This window comes from Oryctolagus cuniculus, chromosome 17, assembly GCF_964237555.1.
Source record: "Oryctolagus cuniculus chromosome 17, mOryCun1.1, whole genome shotgun sequence".
Classification (NCBI taxonomy): Eukaryota; Metazoa; Chordata; class Mammalia; order Lagomorpha; family Leporidae; genus Oryctolagus; species Oryctolagus cuniculus.
Window position 1 is genome coordinate 23004307 of NC_091448.1, and position 23257 is coordinate 23027563.

The 23257-nt window shown below is 43.8% G+C and overlaps 1 protein-coding gene across 3 annotated transcripts in view; it reads left to right on the plus strand.

The window, feature by feature from the left end:
* FBXL20 (F-box and leucine rich repeat protein 20) overlaps positions 1–23257 on the plus strand; it is a 123356-nt gene that overhangs the window by 55988 nt on the left and 44111 nt on the right. For all 3 annotated transcript variants that reach the window (XM_002719337.5, XM_051824905.2, XM_051824904.2), the window contains exons 3-4: positions 15910–15964; positions 21634–21708. In XM_002719337.5, coding sequence (XP_002719383.2) covers positions 15910–15964; positions 21634–21708 — 130 coding nt within the window. The remainder of the gene's footprint in view (positions 1–15909; positions 15965–21633; positions 21709–23257) is intronic.

The following is a 23257-nucleotide window of genomic DNA, read 5'->3' on the forward strand; positions in this document are numbered from 1 at the left end:
AACACTAAATTGAGAGTGATCTCTCTTTCTTTCAAAAATAAATAAAAAGATAGATAGTCAGTCTTGTAGCCAGGCATTGTTTAATGAAAATCTGATTTAATTTCAAATTGAAAATCTAATACTAATTCAAACTGGGATAAATTTGAATATATATCATAGAATTATCAATAAGCAGTGATTTATTATGAATAAGATATCTGATTTCCTTGTACTGAAGTGTACTAAAATGATGAATCTGGTAGTTTCATTTGTGCTACACTTATTTGAGGGAATGACTATAGATTAACATTAGCTTTTATACAGTATGTTAAATGTGCATTTGATCAAGAGAAGTTAGGGTCAGTGTAGTGTAGCAGGTTAAGCCACCACCTGCATTGCCAGCATCTTTATATATCATATATATCATATAGCATCTTTATATATCATTTACATTGTACTAGGTATAAAGAATCTAGAGATTATTTAAAGTATATGGAAGGATTTGTAAATTTATATGCAAATATTTTTCCATTTATTATACAGGGCTTGAATATTTGGATTTTGTTATGGGGTGGGGGCAGGAGTCCTGGAATCAGTCCCCACAAATAACAAGTTATGACTGCACATCTGTATTGTCCTCCAAGCTGCATTTATTTATTTTTGTTGCAGAATATTTATCCTGGATGTCCTAGACAGGACACTATCAGAAATCAGTCTGAACTTTAATAATCCCATCTGTATAATAATGAACTGAATTCAAAGTCTTATGCTAAGATTTTTATGTGGAATGTTTAAGTCAGAAGTTGGTGAACCATGGTTTGGGCTCAGCCTATCTTCCCTGTTTCTGTTACTGTCTTCAGGTAGGAAAGAATGGAAGAAGGCAGAAAAATCTGATATGAAAATACAGATCTACATCAAAAGATAAGGGTCTTTTTATTTTAAAAGAAGTTACTGGCAAATGTTTTATAAACTTTTAAATGTATTTATTTGAGAGACAGAACCCCCCCAAATGCCTGCAAGGACTGGGGCTAGGCCCAGGCTGCAGCTAGAAGCCAGGAACTCAAATCCAGATTTTTCATGTGGATGGCAGGAATCCAATTACTTTGAACCTTCACTGCTCCCTCTCAGGGTCTGCCTTAGGAGGAAGCTAGAGTCAGGAGCCAGAACTGGGCATTGTACCCAGGTACACCCATGTGAGATGGAGGCATCTTAACTGTCAGGCTAAATGCCTACCCCTGAAAAATATTTTTTTTTTTATTTTTTTTTTTTTTATTTTTGACAGGCAGAGTGGACAGTGAGAGAGAGAGACAGAGAGAAAGGTCTTCCTTTGCCGTTGGTTCACCCTCCAATGGCCGCCGCTGCAGCCAGCGCACCGCGCTGATCCGATGGCAGGAGCCAGGTGCTTTTCCTGGTCTCCCATGGGGTGCAGGGCCCAAGCACCTGGGCCATCTTCCACTGCACTCCCTGGCCACAGCAGAGAGCTGGCCTGGAAGAGGGGCAACCGGGACAGAATCCGGCGCCCTGACCGGGACTAGAACCCGGTGTGCCGGCGCCGCAAGGTGGAGGATTAGCCTATTGAGCCACGGCGCCGGCCCTCCCTGAAAAATATTTTAATTTAAAATATTCCTTTCTATCAAAATAAAAATATAGCTCAAGAGTTGATATCTCACAAGGCATTAAAGACTGTTGGCCTATGTGTTTGCACAGATATTCAGAGACAGATAATAATATTTGATGATGAGAAATTATTTACATGTCTGTTACTACATAAACCAGTTAGACAACAAGGCTGTGTGTGTGTGTGTGTGTGTGTAGCTTCAAAAGCTGAATATTTATGGGAAGACTCACAAACAAGCAGCAATGACTGTCTCAGGGACAAAGTAGACATTTTATAGATGTGTACTACCATGAATGTGTGTTTTAAAGATTTATTTTATTTATTTGAAAGGCAGAGTTAGACAGAAGGAGAGAGAGGGAATGTGCACATTTCCATCTGCTGGTTCACTTCTCAAAGGACTGCAACATCCAGAGCTAGGCTGGCCGAAGCCAGGAGCATCTTCCGGGTCTCCCATGTGGGTGGTAGGAGCGGAAGTACTTGGGCCATCTTCTGCTGTTTCGCCAGGTGCAATGGCAGAGAGCTGGATTGGAAGTGGAACATCCAGGATAGGAACGCTCTGCCAGTATGGAATGCTGGTATCACAGGCAGCAGTTTCTCCCGCAGTGCCACAATACCAGCCCCTCTTCTGCCTTTCAGATAAGGTAGCTAGACAGACAGATAAAATCTTTAAGGAAAAAAAGAAATGAGAGGGGAAGACTTAGTGTCGCTCCCCGTCTTCGTGGAGGAACGACACAGGACCCTGCGCTGTTCTTTTGTCTGCTCGGCCCTCCCCGGGTTTGCTGCTGGTTCTTCCCGGGTTGGCTACCGTCCCTTCCACCTCCGTGGAAGGGCGGTTCCCCCTGCCACATTCCCCACTTCCGCAGGGGAGCGGCACACCGCCGGCCGGCTCTCTTGGGGGCTGCACAGGTGTTCCCTTAGATGTTCCCCTTAGATGTTCCTGGTGCATGCCGTCTCTCTCCTCCTTTATAGTCCTCCTCCGCCAATCCTAACTCGGCTGCCCACATGCCGAGTATGCTGCTCTCCTCCAATCAGGAGCAAGTCCTACAGTTTATTGGCTGAACTGGAGGCAGCTGTGCAGAAGCTGTTTTCTTCTCTCCCAGCGCCATATTGTGGGAGAGCAGATGCATAGAATAAGTCTTAATTCCAGTAACTTAGTCCAGTCCGGATTGCTCCCCACAACTTAGAAAACCTTTTATACATTTTCACTTTTCTGTATCTTTATGTGAAGAGTTAAAATTATGGAGGAAAATAAACCACTGTACACTTCGCCTAAAATACTTGGCCTGATGTCAGGTGTTACAGCACAGGGACAGCCAGTTAGGCTGCTACTTGGGGTGTCCACATCCCATATCAGAGTGCATTGCTCAAGTCCTAGTAGTGATGGGGATGATGGCTCAAGTGCTTAGGCCCCTGCCACCCATGTTAAAGACCTAGTTAGAGTTCAGGTTCCTGGCTTCTACTGTTGCAGGCATCTGGGGAGAGAACCAACAGGTGAAAGATCTCTCTCTTACTCTGTCTCTGTCACTGCCTTCAAATAAATAAACATTAAAAAAATAAGAGGCTTGGCCTGGAGATAGTGAAAAACAGGAAGATACTAAATATAATTTAGTATTCTGTCCTATAATTTAGAGATAACAGTATCATTTCTTCTTGATTTTCCTACAGACTCATAAGGAATTGTTTTGATGTTTTCTAAGTTAATATTAACTTTTTTGTAAGAATGAATTCTTCTTATGAGCAAAAAGAAAAAAATGTGAAGAAACAATATCTCTTACCAAAACCCTACTAGACTAGGGTTTTAGTTTAGTAGATTACCCCACTAAAATTTACATTCAGGCTTTTACAGATAATTAGCTTCATTGTTGGGACCAGCATTTTGGCACAGCAGGTTAAGCTGCCACCTGCAACGCCAACATCTCATGAGTGCCAATTTGAGTCCCAGCAGCTCTGATCCAGCTACCTGGAAAGCAGCAGAAAATGGCTAAAGTATCTGGGCCCCTGCTACCCACGTGGGAGTCCTGGGTACAATTTCTGGCTCCTGGCTTCTTCTGGTCCAGCCTGGGCTATTGGGGAGTGACCCAGCAGATGGACTATCTCTCTCGCTTGCTTTCTCACTCGTTTGCTGTCTTTGTGACTATCTTTTGAAATAAAATAAATTTCTTCATTGTCAAGTACCTCAAATAGAGGTCAAAGGGTTGCTAAATAATATTAAACATTTAGACAGTAGATTCATGGAGTAATGGAAGAGACGTATGCACTCAAGATTATCACATTCATCTTATTAGAGAGCCAAATTAGGACAGGTAAGACAAAGCTCTTATTACATGAATAGAGAAGCTCAATGACTGTATTTGTCTTCTCCTTAAGAAAAAAAGTTTTATAATACCCAAATCCAGAAAAAAGGCCAATTCATTGAGTGCTTGACATTGAGAACACAATTCAGTACATCCTAACAACAGAATTATAATTGTTAAGACATTCAGCCTTTCATATTTAGGATTCTTTTTTTTAACTAATAAAAATTATATTTACTTAGAATCATTCAGAATGTCAATAAAATAGCTGCAGGGTTTTTTTTGGGTATTACAGAGTGGTATTCAAGTTAACAGACTGCAATTATTTTGTATATGCTTTTTTTATTTTTATTTTTTGACAGGCAGAGTGGACAGTGAGAGAGAGAGACAGAGAGAAAGGTCTTCCTTTTGCCGTTGGTTCACTTTCCAATGGTTGCCGCGGCCACAGGCCGGCACACTGCCCTGATCCAAAGCCAGGAGCCAGGTGCTTCTCCTGGTCTCCCATGGGGTGCAATGCACAAGGACTTGGGCCATCCTCCACTGCACTCCCAGGCCATAGCAGAGAGCTGACCTGGAAGAGGGGCAACCGGGACGGAATCCGGCGCCCCGACCGGGCCTAGAACCTGGGGTGCCAGCGCCGCAGGCAGAGGATTAGCCTATTGAGCCGCGGCACCAGCCATTGTATATGCTTTTATTGTATTTTTATTTAATTTATTTATTTGACAGATAGAGTTAGACAGTGAGAGAGACAGAGAAAGGTCTTCCTTCCTTTGGTTCACCCCCCAAATGGCCACTACAGCTGGAGCTACGCCGATCTGAAGCCAGGAGCCAGGTGTTTCTTCCTGGTCTCCCATGCTGGTGCAGAGGCCCAAGCACTTGGGCCATCCTCCACTGCCCTCCCGGGCCACAGCAGAGAGCTGGACTGGAAGAGGAGCAACTGGGACTAGAACCGGCGCCCATATGGGATGCTGGCACCACAGGCGGAGGATTAACCAAATGAGCCACAGCGACGGCCCTTTATTGTATTTTTAAAAAAGATTTATTTATTTATTTGAAGGCAGAGCCACAGAGAGGTAGAGGTAGAGAGAGAGTGAGGTCGTCTTCCCACTGGTACACTCCCCAGAGGGCTGCAAAGGCCAGAGCTGCGCCAATCTGAAGCCAGGAGCCAGGAGCTTCCTCCGGGTCTTCCCCTACAGATGCTGGGGCACAAAGATTTGGGCCATCTTCTACTGTTTTCTCAGGCCATAGCAGGGAGCTAGATCAGAGGTGAAGCAGCTGGGACTCGAACCGATGCCCATGTGAGCTGCTGGCAATGCAGGTGGCGGCTTAACCCGCTACATCACAGCGCCGACCCCTGTATTTTGTATTATTTTGTATCAGAGACAACTGGAGATGAAAAAACTACCATGCCCACATATAAATAATTTGTACTGTGTACCAGTAAGAACCTGCTTTAAATTTCCAACTTAAAACCTGCATACTGTACCAGGCAAGGTTAGTGGCTGTTGAAATTATCACCATGACAGGTTATCTAAAGATACACATTCAACAGTACAAACGGGGGCTGGCGCTGTGGCACAGTGGGTTAAAGCCGTGGCCTGAAGCACTGGCATCCCATATGGATGCTGGTTCTAGACCCAGCTGCTCCACTTCAATCCAGCCCTCTGCTATGGCCTGGGAAAGCAGAGGAAGATGGCCCAACTCCTTGGGCCCCTGCACCCACATGGGAGACCTTGAAGAAGCTCCTGGTTCCTGGCTTCAGATCGATGCAGCTCAGGCCGTTGTGACCAATTGGGGTAATGAACCATCGGATGAAAGATCTCTCTCTCTCTCTCTCTCTCTGCCTCTCCTCTCTCTGTAACTCTTTCAAATGAATAATCTTTTTTTAAAAAGTACAAAGACTCTGTATAGTTTTTAAAAAATCTTATACAGCTCTTACATTTCAGGTTTTTTTTTCTTTAAAAGGAGTGAGTTGTGTCCTAGGAATTAAATGCCTTTTTTTTTTTAAGATTTACTTATTTATTTGAGAGCAGAGTTAGAGAGAGAGAGAGAGAGAGAGAGAGAGAGAGGTCTTCCATCTGCCACTTGACTCCCCAGATGGCTGGAATGGCAAGAGCTGGGCTGATCTAAAGGTAGGAGCCAGGAGCTTCCTTGGGGCCTCCCACATGGGTGCAGGGGCCCTAGCACTTGGGCCATTTGTACTACTCTCCCTTGGCACACCAGCAAGGAGCCAGGTCAAAAGTGGTGCAGCCAGGACTCAAACTGGCACCCATATGGGATGCCAGCGCTGCAGGTAGAGGCTCAACCCACTGTACCACAGTGCTGTACCCTAAATGCTTTTTTTTTTTTTAAGATTTATTTATTTATTTGAAAGACAAAGTTACAGAGAGGCAGAGGCAGAGAGAGATCATCCATCTGCTGGTTCACTCCCCAAATGGCCACAACAGCCAGACATGGGCCAATCTGAAGCCAGGACCCAGAAGCTTCTTCCAGGTCTCCCATGTGGGTATAGGGGCCCAAGCACTTGGGCCATCTTCCACTGCTTTCCCAGGCCACAGCAGAGAGCTGTATCGGAAGTGTAGCCTCCGGATCTCAAACTGGCACCCACATGGGATGCTAGAACTGCAGGTGGTGGCTTTAGCAGCTACACCACAGTGCCAGTCCCCCCAATGCTTTATAGATAAGGAAAAAAAAAAAAAAAAAAAAACTGCGCTAGAACCAACTTATCATCATCATCACATTATTCTTGCTCCTATTCTTTTCCTTGCTCTTTTCAACCTTGACAACTCACTTTTTTGCTGCATCAGTTTTTTAAGTATTCAGCAGTATCCTTTTCTGTTTTTTTCCTTCAGCTCACTGGCATTCTTTTCATAAGGCTGCAACATTGCCAATGGATAAATCATTGATACTCTCCTTTGATTTTTTTTTTTTTTTTTTGACAATACTCAGAACAGAATGAGAAAAGGGTCTGGGGCCAGTGTTGTGGCATAGTAGACTAAGCCTCTGCCTGAGGTGCCAGAATCCTATATGGGCACTGGTTCATGTCCTGGCTGCTCCTCTTCCGATCCAGCTCTCTGCTGTGGCCTGAGAAAGCAATGGAAGATGGCCCAAGTGCTTGAGGTCCTTGTACCCATATGGGAGACCCAGAGGAAGCTCCTGGCTCCTGCCTTCAGATCAGCCCAGCTCCAACTGTTGTGGCCATTTGCAGAATGAACCAGTGGATGGAAGACCTTTCTATCTGTCCTTCCTTCCCTCTATATGTATCTCTACCTTGCAAATAAATAAAATATTTTAAAAATATAACAAAGAAAAAGGCCAAAGGATGCCTCTCAGGTGCATTGGGATCCTTGAACTTTTTTGTTCCTCCTTGCAGAGGGATACAGATTCTTTCTCTCAAGGAGCCTTGTCTTCCTTTGCTATGTCTTCACATTTTTCCTTCTTTAGCAGACATGGTTTTAAAACTCTCTGAGCACTTCTTAGAAAACTCTGAGGGGGCCGGCGCCGCGGCTCACTAGGCTAATCCTCCGCCTAGCGGCGCCGGCACACCAGGTTCTAGTCCTGGTCGGGGCGCTGGATTCTGTCCCGGTTGCCCCTCTTCCAGGCCAGCTCTCTGCTGTGGCCAGGGAGTGCAGTGGAGGATGGCCCAGGTGCTTGGGCCCTGCACCCCATGGGAGACCAGGAAAAGCACCTGGCTCCTGGCTCCTGCCATCGGATCAGCGCGGTGCGCCGGCCGCAGCGCAATGGCCGCGGCGGCCGTTGGAGGGTGAACCAACGGCAAAGGAAGACCTTTCTCTCTGTCTCTCTCTCTCACTGTCCACTCTGCCTGTAAAAAAAAAAAAAAAAAAAAAAAACAAAAAAAAAAAAAAAAAAAAAAAAACAAAAAAACTCTGAGGAGTTAATGGATGCATCTTCTTGTGCATCTCCCAGCAAGTCTGCACAAGTAATGTGTTTGACAATATTTTGCTCCTCAGCTTCTCAGGATCCCCTTTGCCCGTGTTGAGTTATTTCCTTCACTTGCCCTGGTGCTGTCTCTGTGGAGCTTGGTGTACTGCAAAGGCTGTGAGAGCAGGAGCCAGATGCAGCCCATGTTTAGGTTTCTACTCTATCCCTTATCTGCCATTTAGAAACTGAAAAGGTGAGGGGCCGGTGCTGTGGCACAGTGGGTTAATGCCTTGGCCTGAAGCGCTGGCATCCTAGGTGGGTGTCAGTTCAAGTTCCAGCTGCTCCACTTCCGATCAAGGTCTCTGCTATGACCTGGGAAAGCAGTAGAGGGTGGCTCAAGTCCTTGGGCCCCTGCACCCACGTGGGAGACCTGGAAGAAGCTCCTAGCTCCTGGCTTCGGATCAGCACAGCTCCAGCCATTGCAGCCATCTGGGGAGTGAACCATCAGATGGAAGATCTCTCTCTCTCTCTCTCTCTCTCTCTCTCTCTCTGCCTCTCCTTTCTCTGTGTAACTCTGCCTTTCAGATAAATAAACAAATCTTAAAAAAAAAAAAAAACTGAAAAGGTGAAAAGGAGATAACAGATAAGTCAGGTAAGACTTGGAAATGGGGTATTGGGGGGGTTGGGAGGATCACATTTTGAAAGGACAGTAAAGTGTAATAAAAGAAGGAAAATAATATAAAACAGATAAATAATAGAATGCTCCAGCAGCTTTATTAAATTGTTAAAGGTTTTATATCTCTAAGATCTATAGCATATTGTCTGCTATTTCCACTTAAAAAAAAAAAAAAACATATCCAGGACAAACCTCCTGGTAAGCCAGCAATGTATTTATTCCTCAATGTTCCATGCTCAGGTTAATGATACCTTTAACCACCCACCTGTACCTTATTCGCATTCCCTTGTTCCCATCTGGTCCATCATCAAGTCCTAGCAAATCTGCTCTAGCCTCTACATCTCCTGTGCAACAGATCTGATCTAAGCCTTTTTGACCTAACTAGACAATAGCAGTGATCTCCTTACTGGTAGCCTTAATGCCACTTTGATCTCCTGACATTCTGTTCTGCACATAGCAGCTATAGTAATCTGTTCCTGTTATGAATTAGATAATATCATTCATGGCCTAAAATCCACCTTTGGCATGCCGTAGACTTAGAATACAACCGGAGAAATTTCTTATGTGCACAAACCCTTCTGACATAATCTGAACTCTGTCCAACTCTGAACTTCGCTCAGCAGCCTCATCTGTAAAAGGGGAATAGTACCAGCTATTGTACTAGCTATTTCACAAGATGATTGTGAGTAGTCACTGTGGTAGTACAGAGCACTTAAAGTGATGCCTGGTTCATAAGAACCCAGTAAAGAATTTTTCTGCTGCTGCTGCTGCTCTTCTAACCTGATTTTTTTTTATGTTAAGATTTGTTTTTTTTTTTAGGGGCCAGCACTGTGGCATAGTGGGTGGGACTGCCGCCTGCAGTGCCAGCATCCCATGTGGGTGCTGATTCGAGTCCTGGCTGCTCCACTTCCCATCCAGCACTCTGCTGTGGCCTTGGAAAGCAGTGGAAGATAACCCAAGTCCTTGGGCCCCTGCACTCGTGTGGGAGACCTTGAAGGGACTCCTGGCTCCTGGCTTCAGATCGGCACAGCTCCGGCCATTGCGACCAACTGGGGAGTGAACCAGCAGATGGAGGGCCTCTCTCTCTCTCTCTGCCTCTCCTCTCTGTGTAACTGTGACTTTCAAGTATTTTATTTATTTGAAAGGCAGAATGACAGAGGGAAGGAGAGACAGAGATCTCTATCCATTGGTTCACTCTTTTTTTATTATTATTATTAAGATTTATCATATTTATTTGAAGGTCAGAGTTACAGAGAGAGGTAGAGACACTGAGAGGTCAGTCTTCCATCCAGTGTTTCACTCCCCAAATAGCCAGAGCTGAGCCATTCTGAAGCCAGGAGCCAGGAGCTTCTTCTGGGTCTCCCATGTGCATGCGGGGCCCAAGGGCTTGAGCCATCCTCTGCTGCTTTCCCAGGCACTTTAGCAGGGAGCTGGATCAGAAGAGAAGCAGTGGGGACTTGAACCAATGCTCTGATATGGGATGCTGGTGTCACAGCTTAACTCACTGTGCTGCAACGCTGGCCCCTCACTGTCTCTTTCTGATCCTCAAGCAGACCTTCATATTCTCAGTGCTCACTTACCGGGAATGCTCTTTTCCCCAGACTTTGGCAGTCTTGTTTCAAACCTTTGATCATTCAGGCCCCAAATCAAACAACTGTGCCTAAGGCTTTCTCTTGTCACTTATTGTATGATATCACTCTGGTTTATGTTTTGTACAATACTCATCCCTTCCTGTTTTGTGTAGTACTCTTCACATATTTTATTCCTAAACAACAAAAATATGTTTTTTTCCAATAAATACGTGAAATTTGGCACCCTCTGAATCTGAATGCTTTCCTTTCCTTTTAGGTAAGCTGAAAATTAAAAAAAACCGAAAATTTAAAATTTCTAGACTTCTTTCTTTAGAGGAGGCAGACTTTCTAACTATTACTATAGATTGCCTACAGACACCTATTTTTTTTTTTCATTATTTCACCATAATTTTTCACTGGGATTTGACTTCTCTGCCCCTTATTGGTGTCTTGCTGAGATTGCACAAAAAGATATTATTTACTTAGTATGTTACCCTTAGCTTAACCCCTCCAGCTCATTTTTTTTTTTTAAGATTTATTTTATTTATTTGAAAGAGTTACAGAGAGAGGTAGAACCAGAGAGGTCTGGGAGAGGTCTTCAGTTCTGTTGGTTCAGTCCCCAAATGACCACAATGGCCAGAGTTGAGATGATTCAAAGCCTGGACCTAGGAGCTTCTTCTGTGTCTCCCAGTGGTTGCAGGGACTCAAGGACTTGAGCCATCTTCTACTGCTTTCCCAGGCCATAGCAGTGCAAATCAAAATATATCAGGATTCTATTAGAGGAAATAATGTGTTAGAAGTGTAAGATATGTTTCTTCTAACATTTAGTTATTTTTACTGGTTTTTGTTTGTTTCTAGATTTATTTATTGGGGTGGGCATTGTGCCGCAGCTGGTTAGGCTGCTGTGACACTGGCATCCCATATGGCACCAGTTCAAGTCCCAGCTGCTCTGCTTCCAATCCAGTTCCCTACTGATGTGCTTGGGAAAAACAACAAAACATGGCCCAAGTGCTTGGGCACTTGCACCTGCATGGGAGACCCAGATGGAGTTCCAGCCTCCACTTTTGTAGCCTTTTGGGGAGTGAATCAGCAGAAGGAAGATCTCTCTTTCCGTAATCTCTCTCTTTCTCTCGTAATCTCTCTCTCTAACTCTGCCTTTCAAATAAAATAAATCTTTTTGAAAAATAAAGATTTATTTATTTTATTTGAAAGGCAGAGTTACAGAGAGTGAGAGAAAGAGAGAGAGAAATCATCCATCCACTGGTTCACTCCCGAAATGGACTTAATGGCCAGAGCTGGGCCAATCTGAAGCCTGGAGCTTCTTCCAGATCTCCCATGTGGGTTCAGGGGCCCAGATACCTGGGCCATCTTCTGCTGCTTTCCCAGACACATCAGCAGAGAGCTGGATAAGAAGAGGTTTAGGCAGTGACTTAACCCACACACCACAGCACTAGCCCCATTCTACTTGTTTTTCTGACATCATCCAACTACTTAAGTCACTAAAAGTAACTTCTGCTCCAAAACTAAAAATACTTAGAGTGGGATAGCATTGTCATAAGACAGATACATAAGCTGATGGAAAAGAGTCAAGAACTCAGGAATCTTCTCATAAAAAGGGTTCTTTTTTTAAAAAAATATTTTATTGAAAGCGTGACACAAAGGAGGAGGGAGAGTCCAAGAGACAAAGATGGCTTCCATCTGCTAGTTCACTCTCCAAATGGCCGCAATGACTAGAGTGGGACCAGGCCCAAGCCAGGAGTCTGGAACTCCATTAAGGTCTCTCAATAAATGGCAGGGACCCAAGCATTTGATCCATCTTCCACTGCCTTTGCAAGTACATTAGTAGGGAGCTGGATCGAAAGTGGAGCAGGGGCCAGCGCCATGGCTCACTTGGTTAATCCTCCGCCTGTGGCATCGGCATCCCATATGGGCACAGGGTTCTAGTCTCAGTTGCTCCTTTTCCAGTCCAGCTCTCTGCTGTGGCCCGTGAAGGCAGCGGAGGATGGCCCAAGTGCTTGGGTCCTTGCACCTGCATGGAAGAACCAGGAAGAAGCTCCTGGTTCCTGGCTTTGGATCGGCACAGCACCAGCTGTGGCAGCCATTTGGGGAGTGAATCAAAGGAAGGAAGACCTGTCTCTCTCTCTCACTATCTGTAACTCTACCTGTCAAATAAATAAATAAATAAATCTTTTAAAAAAAAAAAAAAAGTGGAGCAGCCAGGACTTAAACGAGCTCATATGGAATGTCAGTGTTGCAGGCACCTTAACCTGCTGAGCTACAACTCCAGACCCTGTATTATGGAGGCTTCTTGAGTGAAAAGGGCCAAATGATTTTTTGAGAAAGATGACAAGACCATTCAATGGGAAAAGAACAATAGTTTCAATAAATAGTGTTGAGGAAACAGAATATCCACATGCAAAAGAATGAAGCTGGAACTTTCAATCAATACAGTAATCAAAGGCCTAAATGTAAGAGCTGAAATTAGAAAAATTCTTTGAAGAAAATAAGAGAAAGCTTCATGTCCTTGGTTTTGACAAGAATTTGTTATGTGTGATACCAAAAGTTCTGGAAAAAGAAGAAAAACAAAAAAAGTGATAAATTGGACTTACCTAGTGATTAAAAAATTTTGTGTATTAAAATACATTGTCAACAGTGAAAAGACAACCTCAGAATGGGAGAAAACATTTACTAATTGGGGTGCAACAGGTTAAACCACTGCCTGAAAACATTTATAAAATGCACATGATTTTCTGTTGGATATAATTGTATTAACTCAGCTTATTCTAAGTTCCAAAATGTGACTGATAGCCCCTAATCACCAAACAACAAAATTTTGTTCTTTTACACTAACTCAGAAGGTTTTTTTTTTTATGCTTGAGCTAACTATGGACTAGAATATTTGGCCTGCCTCTTCCAAACTAATACTGACCTCTATTATGTAATACTCTAGATATTTCCAGTTATCTCAAGGAATATCATATCATTCTTTATTTTTATTTAAGATTTATTTATTTATTTATTTATTTATTTTAAAGTCAAAGTTACAGAGAGAGGGAAAGACAGAGAGAGAACCCTTCCATCCGTGGGTTCACTCCCCAAATAGCCTCAGTGGCCCAGGTTAGGTCAGGTCCAGAGGCAGGAGGCAAGAGCTTCAGTTGGGTTTCCCACATGGGTGGCAGGCACCAAAACACTTGGGCCATCTTCTGCTGCTTTTCCTAGGCCATTAGCAGGGAGCTGTTTTGAAATGGGGCAGCCGAGACATCAACCAGTACCCATGTGGGATGCCAGTATCACAGATGCAGCTTTACCCACTACACTACCACACTGACCCTCATATTATCCTTAAAGCAAAATGAACTTTCATTCACTTAAATCTGTTAAGCACATGCTATACTGTACTTTTTTGCCACTATCAGAAAAATTTAGCTTGTCATTCAGATCAACATGAACTTTATGATTGTTCATGAGAGGCTGGCTCTGTGGTGTAGCCGGTGAAGCCGCCACCTGCCAGTGCCAACATCCCATATATGGGTGCCAGTTCAAGTCCTGGCTGCTCCACTTCAGATCCAGCTTTCTGCTATGGCCTGGGAAAGCAGTGGAAGATGGCCCAAGTTCTTGGGCCCCTGCACTGCGTGAGAGACCCAGAAGAAGCTGGGTATGGGCCCAGCTCTGACTGTGCAGGCATCTAGCGAGTGAACCAGCAGATGGATGACCCCTCTCTCTCTTTCTCTGTCTCTCTGCCTCTGCCTTTCTTTCTTTCTTTTTTTTTTAAATTTATTTATTTGACAGATAGAGTTAGACAGTGAGAGAGAGAGAGAGACAGAGAGATAGGTCTTCCTTCCACTGGTTCACTCTCCAAATGGCTGCCACAGCCGGCGCTGTGCCGATCCAAAGCCAGGAGCCAGGTGCTTCCTCCTAGTCTCCCATGTGGGTGCAGGGCCCAAGCACTTGGGCCATCCTCCACTACCTTCCCGGGCCACAGCAGAGAGCTAGACTGGAAGAGGAGCATCCAAGACTAGAACTGGGCGGAGGATTAACCAAGTGAGTCAGGGTGCCGGCCCCTCTGCCTCTGCCTTTCAAATAAATAAATCTTTAAAAAAAAAATGTTCATGAGTGAAGAGGGCTTCAAATATAAGTGTCCTATTTATTCCCAAGAATCTCTGACCTATTTATACAAATGGTTTAAGGTATAGTTTATCAGGTTTTAGACAGATAAATTATTGGTCTACTTCAAAGTAAATATATATTTAGTTTCTATAAGACTAAAAAAAACTTCCAGCAGTATTTCTTTTTTTTTTTTTTTTTTTTTTTTTTTTTTTTTTTTGACAGAGTGAACAGTGAGAGAGACAGAGAGAGAGAAAGGTCTTCCTTTTGCCGTTGGTTCACCCTCCAATGGCCGCTGCGGCCAGCGTGCTGCGGCTGGCGCACCGCGCCTATCCGAAGGCAGGAGCCAGGTCCAGCAGTATTTCTTAACATTGTTGCTTTTTGAAGAGTTTTGTAAGTTACTAAAATATCATTAAATATATGGAAATTTGATGGTAGGTGTTTGTCCTAGCAAGTATGATGCTGCTTGAGACATCAGCATCCCTTACTGGAGTGCCTGGTTTTGAGTCCAGTCTCCACTCTCCATTCCAGCTTCCTGCCAATGTGCACCCTGGGAGGCAACAGGTGATGGCTCAAGTACTTGCTTCCATTCCTGCCACATGGGAGACCCAGATTGAGTTCCAGGCTCCTAATTTGGTCTGGCCCAGCCCTGGCTGTTACTTTGGGAAGTGAACCAGTGAATGGATAATCTCTGTGTCTGTCTCTTGGCTTCTCTAACAATTTCTTTTAAGATTTATTTATTTATTTGAAAGTCAGAGAAGAAGAGGCAGAGAGAGAGAGAGAGAGAGAGAGAGAGGTGTCTTCCATCCTCTGGTTCACTCCCCAATTGGCCACAACAGCCAGAGCTGCGCCAATCTGAAGCTAGGAGTCAGGAGCTTCTTCAGGGTCTCCCACGTAGGTGCAGGGGCCCAAGGACTTGGTCCATCTTCTACTGCTTTCCCAGGCCATAGTAGAGAACTAGATTGGAAGTGGAGTAGCTGGGTCTCAAACCAGCGCCCATATGGGATGTCAGCACTGCAGGCAGCAGCTTAACCTGCTATGCCATAGCATTGGCCCCTAACAAATTTTTTTAAACAAAGAATTCACATTTTATAGTTGCTATTTTTTAGGTTTTATTAAATATTTTATCCATTGTCACAAAATTATTTATAACACTAATCAAGCCTATTTCTTTGATAACTAGATGTGGGAAAATTTCTTCACTTTAAAAAAAAATACTGTCAGAAATCATTGTCCTTTGATGTAATTTTGTGCAGCATTTATATGTACATTGTAAACTAAAAGAGTACTTTCTGGGGCCGGCACTAGAGGGTTAAGCCACCATTTGCAGCACCAGCATACCATATTGGCATCAGTTCAAGTCCTGGCTGCTCCGTTTCCAATCCAGCTCACTGCTAATGTGCTTGGGAAAGCAGTGGGAGATGGCCCAAGTACTTTGTCCCCTGTACCCATGTGGAAGACCCAGAAGCGGCTCCTGGCTTTAGATGCGCCCAGCTCCAGCTGTTGTTGCAGCCATTTGGGAAGTGAACCAGTGAATGGCAGATCTCTGTCTCTTCTCTCTCTCTCTCTTGCTCTCTCTGTAACTCTGCATTTCAAATAAATAAGTAAATCTTTTTAAAAAATATTTTCTTCCACTGTGTTTTATGCAGGCATTATTATCTTTGTAAATTGTTCAAGATTGTGTGTATGTGTGTGTACACACATGTATATGTGGAAAGTGAATTATTATAGGCTAAAATATAAAGAAACTATCATACAATAAAATTTGTCTCCTCTTCTTTTTAGGATATTTTCTTTTCTGGATGTCGTTACCTTGTGTCGCTGTGCTCAAGTCTCCAGGGTAAGAATGATTGACCGGTTACAGGGGACATCCCCCTTTCCTGACACTGATGATGATAGCCCATGTGGAAAACTGACCATTTATTTTCGATGTTACTTGAATGTTATGTTCTCAAGCATGGTATTCCAGCCATAAAATTCCCAAGCCCTTGTAATTCTGTGATGAGATTATACTATATATGCAATCTCTGACTTTTTCTAATCCTATTTTCATAATGTAAACAGAAGAGTTGAAAAAACATTGAACATTCATAAAGTATTAGGCTTTACTCAAAATTGTAATGAAGTTGTATTTTATTATGTTTTTCTGGTTTTATACACATACACACGTGCCTCTTAAGTGTCTAATTTTCATATTATTTTCTCATATTCTTAACTTATAGCTAGATTTAGAAAAAACAAAAACAGGAAAGTTATAGAGCAAAGCAGATTTTCTTCCTTAAATCATTCTCTTCAGTATATTTTACCCACTTTCGGCAGTTGACATTGCTGTGATAAAACAGTGAAACATAATCTTACTGGCTGCCAGTAATATAAAGAATATGATCTCTGTTGTGGGAAGATTGCTTTTAAAAAAAGATTTATTTATTTATTTATTTACCTATTTACTTATTTACTTACTTACTTACAAGGCAGAGTTATAGTGAGGCAGAGAGAGAGAATCTTCCATCCACTGGCCGCAATGGTCAGAGCTGGGTGCATCAGAAGCCAGGAACCAGGAACTTGTGTGGGTCTCCCATGTGGGTACAGGGGCCCAAAGATTTGGGCTATCTTCTACTGCTTTCCCAGGCCATAGCAGAGAGCTGGATCAGAAGTGGAGCTGCCAGGACTCGAACTGGCACCCATATGGGTGCCAGCACTGCAGGTGGAGGTTTTGCCCACTATGCCACAGCGCTGGCCCCGGGAAGATTGCTTTATGAACCATTACTAGTCCTTTTTGTAATGCAGATATATAATAATTAATAAAATAAAATAAAGGAGTGTTAACAGTTGTCATCTTTTTATAAGCTGGCTTTTTGTGTGTTCATCCATTTAATAAGTATTTTTTGGGAATCTACTATATGCTAGATTGGTAATATGATCTTATAAAGTATGCTTATTTATGTAAGTGGACCCAAGTGTCCCTTGAAATCACCACCATCACTACCACCACCACACCCCAAAAACAATATTAAAACTTCACCTTGTCGGGCCGGCGCCGCGGCTCACTAGGCTAATCCTCCGCCTTGCGGGGCCGGCACACTGGGTTCTAGTCCCGGTCAGGGTGCTGGATTCTGTCCCGGTTGCCCCTCTTCCAGGCCAGTTCTCTGCTGTGGCCAGGGAGTGCAGTGGAGGATGGCCCAAGTGCTTGGGCCCTGCACCCCATGGGAGACCAGGAGAAGTACCTGGCTCCAGTCATCAGATCAGCGCAGTGCACCGGCCACAGCTTGGCGGCCGTTGGAGGGTGAACCAACGGCAAAGGAAGACCTTTCTCTCTGTCTCTCTCTCTCTCACTGTCCACTCTGCCTGTCAAAAAAAAAAAAAAAAAAAAAAAAAAAAAAAAAACTTCACCTTGTTATGGTATTTTAAAATCAAGGTTTATTTATTTGAACGGCAGAGAGAGAAGGAAAGAGAGACAGAGACAGAAACCTTCTGTCTGCTGATTCACACCCCAAATGCCTGCAACGGCTGTGGCTGCACCAAGCCAAAGCCAGAACTCCATCCAGGTCTCCCATGTGAGTGACAGGAACTTAGGAATTAGCCATTACCTGCTGCCTCCCAGGCAGATAAGCATGAAGCTGATCAGAAGCAGAGTATTCCATTTCGAACCAGGCCCTCCAATGTAGAATGCAGAAGTCTCGAGCGATGACTTAACCTGCTGTGTACAACACCCACCCCGTGCTAGTGTTAAAGTAATTTCCATTCCACGGCCGGCGCCGCGGCTCACTAGGCTAATCCTCCGCCTAGCGGCGCCGGCACACCGGGTTCTAGTCCCGGTCGGGGCGCTGGATTCTGTCCCGGTTGCCCCTCTTCCAGGCCAGCTCTCTGCTGTGGCCAGGGAGTGCAGTGGAGGATGGCCCAAGTGCTTGGGCCCTGCACCCCCTGGGAGACCAGGAAAAGCACCTGGCTCCTGGCTCCTGCCATCGGATCAGCGCGGTGCGCCGGCCGCAGCGCAATGGCCGCGGCGGCCATTGGAGGGTGAACCAACGGCAAAGGAAGACCTTTCTCTCTGTCTCTCTCTCTCACTGTCCACTCTGCCTGTCAAAAAAAAAAAAAAAAAAAGTAATTTCCATTCCATACTAAATCAGTATATTAGCTAATTTAGGAACAACCAGGAGCATTTTGATGATTTCTTTTATGATATTTCCTCCCTGTTTCTTTTGTAATCTCTCTAGACTTGGACATTATACTTTAAATGAATCTTTTTTCCTGTCTCCCTATAAAACTGAAGTCATCATTCAGAAACAATAAAATACCCAGACCATTGTCTAAAGCTGTTTAGTTTGCAGAGTCTCACCTGAAGAGTGTTGATTTGAATGATGTTTAATTATGTTCATTTTCAGATTCTTCTTCCTTAATATGTTAACTTTCAGGAAAGAAAGACACAGTGCAGATTTTTCATTGTATCTGGATTGTTGGTACATCGTTAGCTGTCATTTTTCTTTGTACTTGAAAGGTTTTTATAAATGCAAACTCCAGAGAGACACCTGTTATTCCTAATTTTAGCCTGAGTTCTTCATGTTTCCTGGTTGCTGGAGAAAGTAGTGTAAGGAAATGAGAAATATCATACCGAATCAGAGAAGTGTGTAGTTCAGAAGCTACTAAACATATTATCTTAAAAATTTTTACTCGTTGCTCACCATGATGGGACATATAAGAAACAATTGAGAATATGAAATCCCAGAAAGGAAAGTAACCTTGAACTTCTGAGAAACCTTCATATATTGCTAGAATGATAGCTACTCACTTACCTTCATAGGAACTCTGACAACTGTCTAGCTTAACTGTGTGACAGTTACCCCAGGGTTTCTAATCCAGAATTTCTTTTTTTTTTTTTTAAGAGTTATTTATTTATTTGAAAGCCAGAGTTACACAGAGAGAGGAGAGGCAGAGAGAGAGAGAGAGAAAGAGAGAGAGAGAGGTCTTCCATCCACTGGCTCACTCCCCAATTGGCCACAATGGCCAGAGCTGCGCCGATCCAAAGCCAGGAGCCAGGAGCTTCTTCCGGGTCTCCCACACGGGTGCAGGAGCCCAAGGACTTGGACCATCTTCTACTGCTTTCCCAGGCTATAGCAGAGGGCTGGATCGGAAATGGAGCAGCTGGGCCTCGAACAGGCACCCATATGGGATGCCGGCGCTTCAGGCCAGGGCATTAACCCACTGCGCCACAGCACCAGCCCCAGAATTTCTTTTTTAAACTTCAGAGTCAGCTGTAAGTATAACCAATGTTAAATCCTTTTTAATTTGTTGTAATAAGAGAAAATACTCTTTAAAAAAATCTATTTATTTACTTGAAAGGTAGAGTAACAGATAGGCTGAGAAGGAGAGAGAGAAGTCTTCCATCTGCTGGTTCACTCCCCAAGTGGCTACAATGGCCAGAGCTGAGCCAGTATGAAGCCAGGAGCCTGGAGCTTCATCTGGTCTCCCATGTACGTGCAGGGGCCCAAGGACTTGGGCCATCTTCTACTGCCTTCCCAGGCCATAGCAGAGAGCTAGATTGGAAGTGGAGCAGCTGGGACTTGAACTGGTGCCCATGCGGGATGCTGGCACTGCAGAGTGGCTTTACCACAATGCCATGGTGCTAGCCTCGAGAAAATACTCTTTATATACACACACACACACACACACACACACACACACACATATATATAAAGACTTTTGTTACATTTTAAATGTTAAAAGTAAACTTTTAAAGGCTTTCTGATTAAAATATGCCGGCACACCGGGTTCTAGTCCCGGTCGGGGTGCTGGATTCTGTCCCGGTTGCCCCTCTTCCAGGCCAGCTCTCTGCTGTGGCCAGGGAGTGCAGTGGAGGATGGCCCAAGTGCTTGGGCCCTGCACCCCATGGGAGACCAGGAGAAGTACCTGGCTCCTGCCATTGGATTAGCGTGGTGCGCCGGCCGCAGCGCGCCGTCTGTGGCGGCCATTGGAGGGTGAACCAACGGCAAAGGAAGACCTTTCTCTCTGTCTCTCTCTCTCTCACTGTCCACTCTTCCTGTAATAAAAAAAAATAAAAAATAAAAAATATGTAATGATCCACAACAAATTAAGTTATTGGAGTCATTTCTCACCTAATCCTTAACATTAAAAGCTTAGACGTGGGGCTGGCACTGTGGCGTAGCGAATAAAACTGCCACCTGCAGTGCCAGCATCGCATATGGGAGCGGGTTCGAGTCCCAGCTGCTCCACTTCCAATCCAGCTCCCTGCTTTGGCCTGGGAAAGCAGTGGAAGATGGCATAAATCCTTGGGCTCCTGTACCTGCGTGGGAGACCTGGAGGAAGCTCCTTGCTTCAGATCAGCGCAGCTCTGCCCATTGCAGCCAATTGGGGATTGAACCAATGGATGGAAGTCAGTCTCTCTCTCTCTCTCTCTCTCTCTCTGCCTCTCTTTTTCTCTCTGTGTAACTCTTTCAAATAAATAAATAAATCTTAAAAAAAAAAAAAAAAAGCTTAGACACTTTCTTGACTACTCTTAACTTGTTGAAGAGATGATAAGAAGTCTTTCCCAGTTTTGAAATTACTACTCAATCAAGTTGAAGGGAAAGGGGATTCATTGACAAACATACCTGAGTGAGCAAATTGGCAATGAGGAAATAATTTATTAGAGAAACTGTCATTTCTTTTCTTTATCTCAAATAAACATTCCACAGTTTCAAGTCTAACCAAGTGATACTGTGAATAGCAAATTTATGTTCTATCCCTCTTTCTTTGGTTTCACGATTATCTTATCCCCAATTTAGGGATGGAGCAAAGACTTGCTTTTTTTATTATTATTATTATTAATTTTTTTTGACAGGCAGAGTGGACAGTGAGAGAGACAGAGAGAAAGGTCTTTTTTTGCCGTTGGTTCACCCTCCAATGGCCGCCGCGGCCGGTGTGCTGCGGCCGGCGCACCGCGCTGATCCGATGGCAAGAGCCAGGTACTTCTCCTGGTCTCCCATGGGGTGCAGGGCCCAAGCACTTGGGCCATCCTCCACTGCACTCCCTGGCCACAGCAGAGAGCTGGCCTGGAAGAGGGGCCACTGGGACAGAATCCAGCACCCCGACCGGGACTAGAACCCAGTGTGCCGGCGCCGCAAGGCGGAAGATTAGCCTAGTGAGCCGCGGTGCCAGCCAAACACTTGGTTTTTATCAGCGAATTTCTGCCTCATTTTGAGATGAGAAATTAGAATTTCCAATTTGAAAACAACTTCTGGCTATGACGCTCATGACAGCCTGCCCTTTCCCTGACTTCCCTAATTGAAGATCTTTGTGGTCGCCAATTTCTGTTCCACTCATTTAATGAGATAATTCAATTGGAAAATAAAATATGGATTAGGATTAACACACTTTATTTGGGAGATAGTGGTAGGCCTGAATAATTTTTTGGTCTGTTGCAGTGATTAGTTGATTGAATTGTGAAGTTGAATATTGCTAGTTTTTCCTCTTCATTCAGCTTTTGCTCATTTACTCTCTTTTTCTTCAAAACAGGCCTGGAATGTTCTGGCTCTGGATGGAAGTAACTGGCAGCGCATTGACCTGTTTGATTTCCAGAGGGATATTGAGGTATAATTATGTGGTGTTTGGCCTCATTTCTCTTGTCGGTAATTACAGACCAAACAGATTGGCCCCAACCATATAAATCTCATTTTCCTGGAGAGAGAAACTATTGTTTTCAGTGTATCTTAACTCCACAGGAGCCTCCCAAGTTCCCAAATGTTTCTTCAGTTGTCGAGAATGAGCTGAGTTACTTCACTTGAAGTAATAATTATTTAGAATTAATAGGTTCTGAAACAGGACCAGAAATTTTTTGGTTTTACAGTAGAAATGTAAACTTCTGTTCATTTTAAGGGGGTTATTTTGTGTATGTTTACTGATGAGCAAGTGGAATAGGACCTTTTGGGTGATGATAGTTGCATTTGTTCTTGAGATGAGATTCTCAAGGTTGAAAAACTTAGATACTTTCTAGACTACCTTTGACTTATTGAAGAAATATGTAAGACTTAAAGTTTCACAATTTATTTATTTTTTTAAAGTTTTATTTATTTATTTAAGTCAGAGTTACACAGAGAGAGAAGGAGAATCAGAGAGAAAAGTCTTCCATCTGCTGATTCACTCCCCAATTGGCCAGAGCTGCATTGATCCGAAACCAGAGCCAGGAACTTCCTCTGGGTCTCCCACATGGGTGCAGGGGCCCAAGGACTTGGGCCATCTTATACTGCTTTCCCAGGCCATAGCAGAGAGCTGGATTGGAAGTGGAGCAGCCAGGACTTGAACCAGCACCCATATAGGATTCCTGCACCGCAGGCAGCAGCTTTACTCACTACGCCACAGTGCCGGGCCCAAAGTTTCACAATTTAAGACTTCATTTTTGTCCTTTGGTAGGCTACAGATAATTTTTGTGGGGAATGAAAAAAAGTCTTTTATTGTTTTTGCTAGAGAGTTTTTTCCCTCCCCATACTCCCACCCTACCGTGTGCCATATTTCATCTCTTAGTATGTTTATCTCTAAAATGGAGAAGCATAATGGCTTAAGCTTCAGTTATCTTAACCTGGATTTTAACTCTCTTGTCCTTAACTTTATTATCAGGAAAGTGGAAATAATAGCTAACTTCCTCGTAGTTTTATAAGGATTAAACAAGAATCTTGAGTTCCAATGGAAATAAATTCTCTTGGGTTCATATAAGATATTGTTAAAAACCTCACATGAGCCTTTCATTATCTACTTTCTTTTTTTAAAAAACTTAATTTATTTCATTTTATTTGAAAGGCAGAGAAAGAGACAAAAATATCTTCCATCCACTAAATCACTCCCCAAAAGACTACAGAAGCCAGCTTGGGCCACTTAAAGCCAGGAGTTCAGAACTCTTTCTGGGTCTCATATGGTATCAGGGACCCAAGTACTTGAGCCATTGTCATAGCCTCTTAGGGTATGCATTAGCCGAAAGCTTGAATCAGAAGCAAAGCCGGGACTTGAGCACCAAAATTCCAGTAAGGGATGTGGGCATCCAAGTGTCATCTTAACCGCTGCATCAAATGCCTGCCACTTCTGTTATCTGCAGAACATGCTTCTAGAACAATATCCACAGGCTTTGTCCTGGGTTTTATTTTCACAG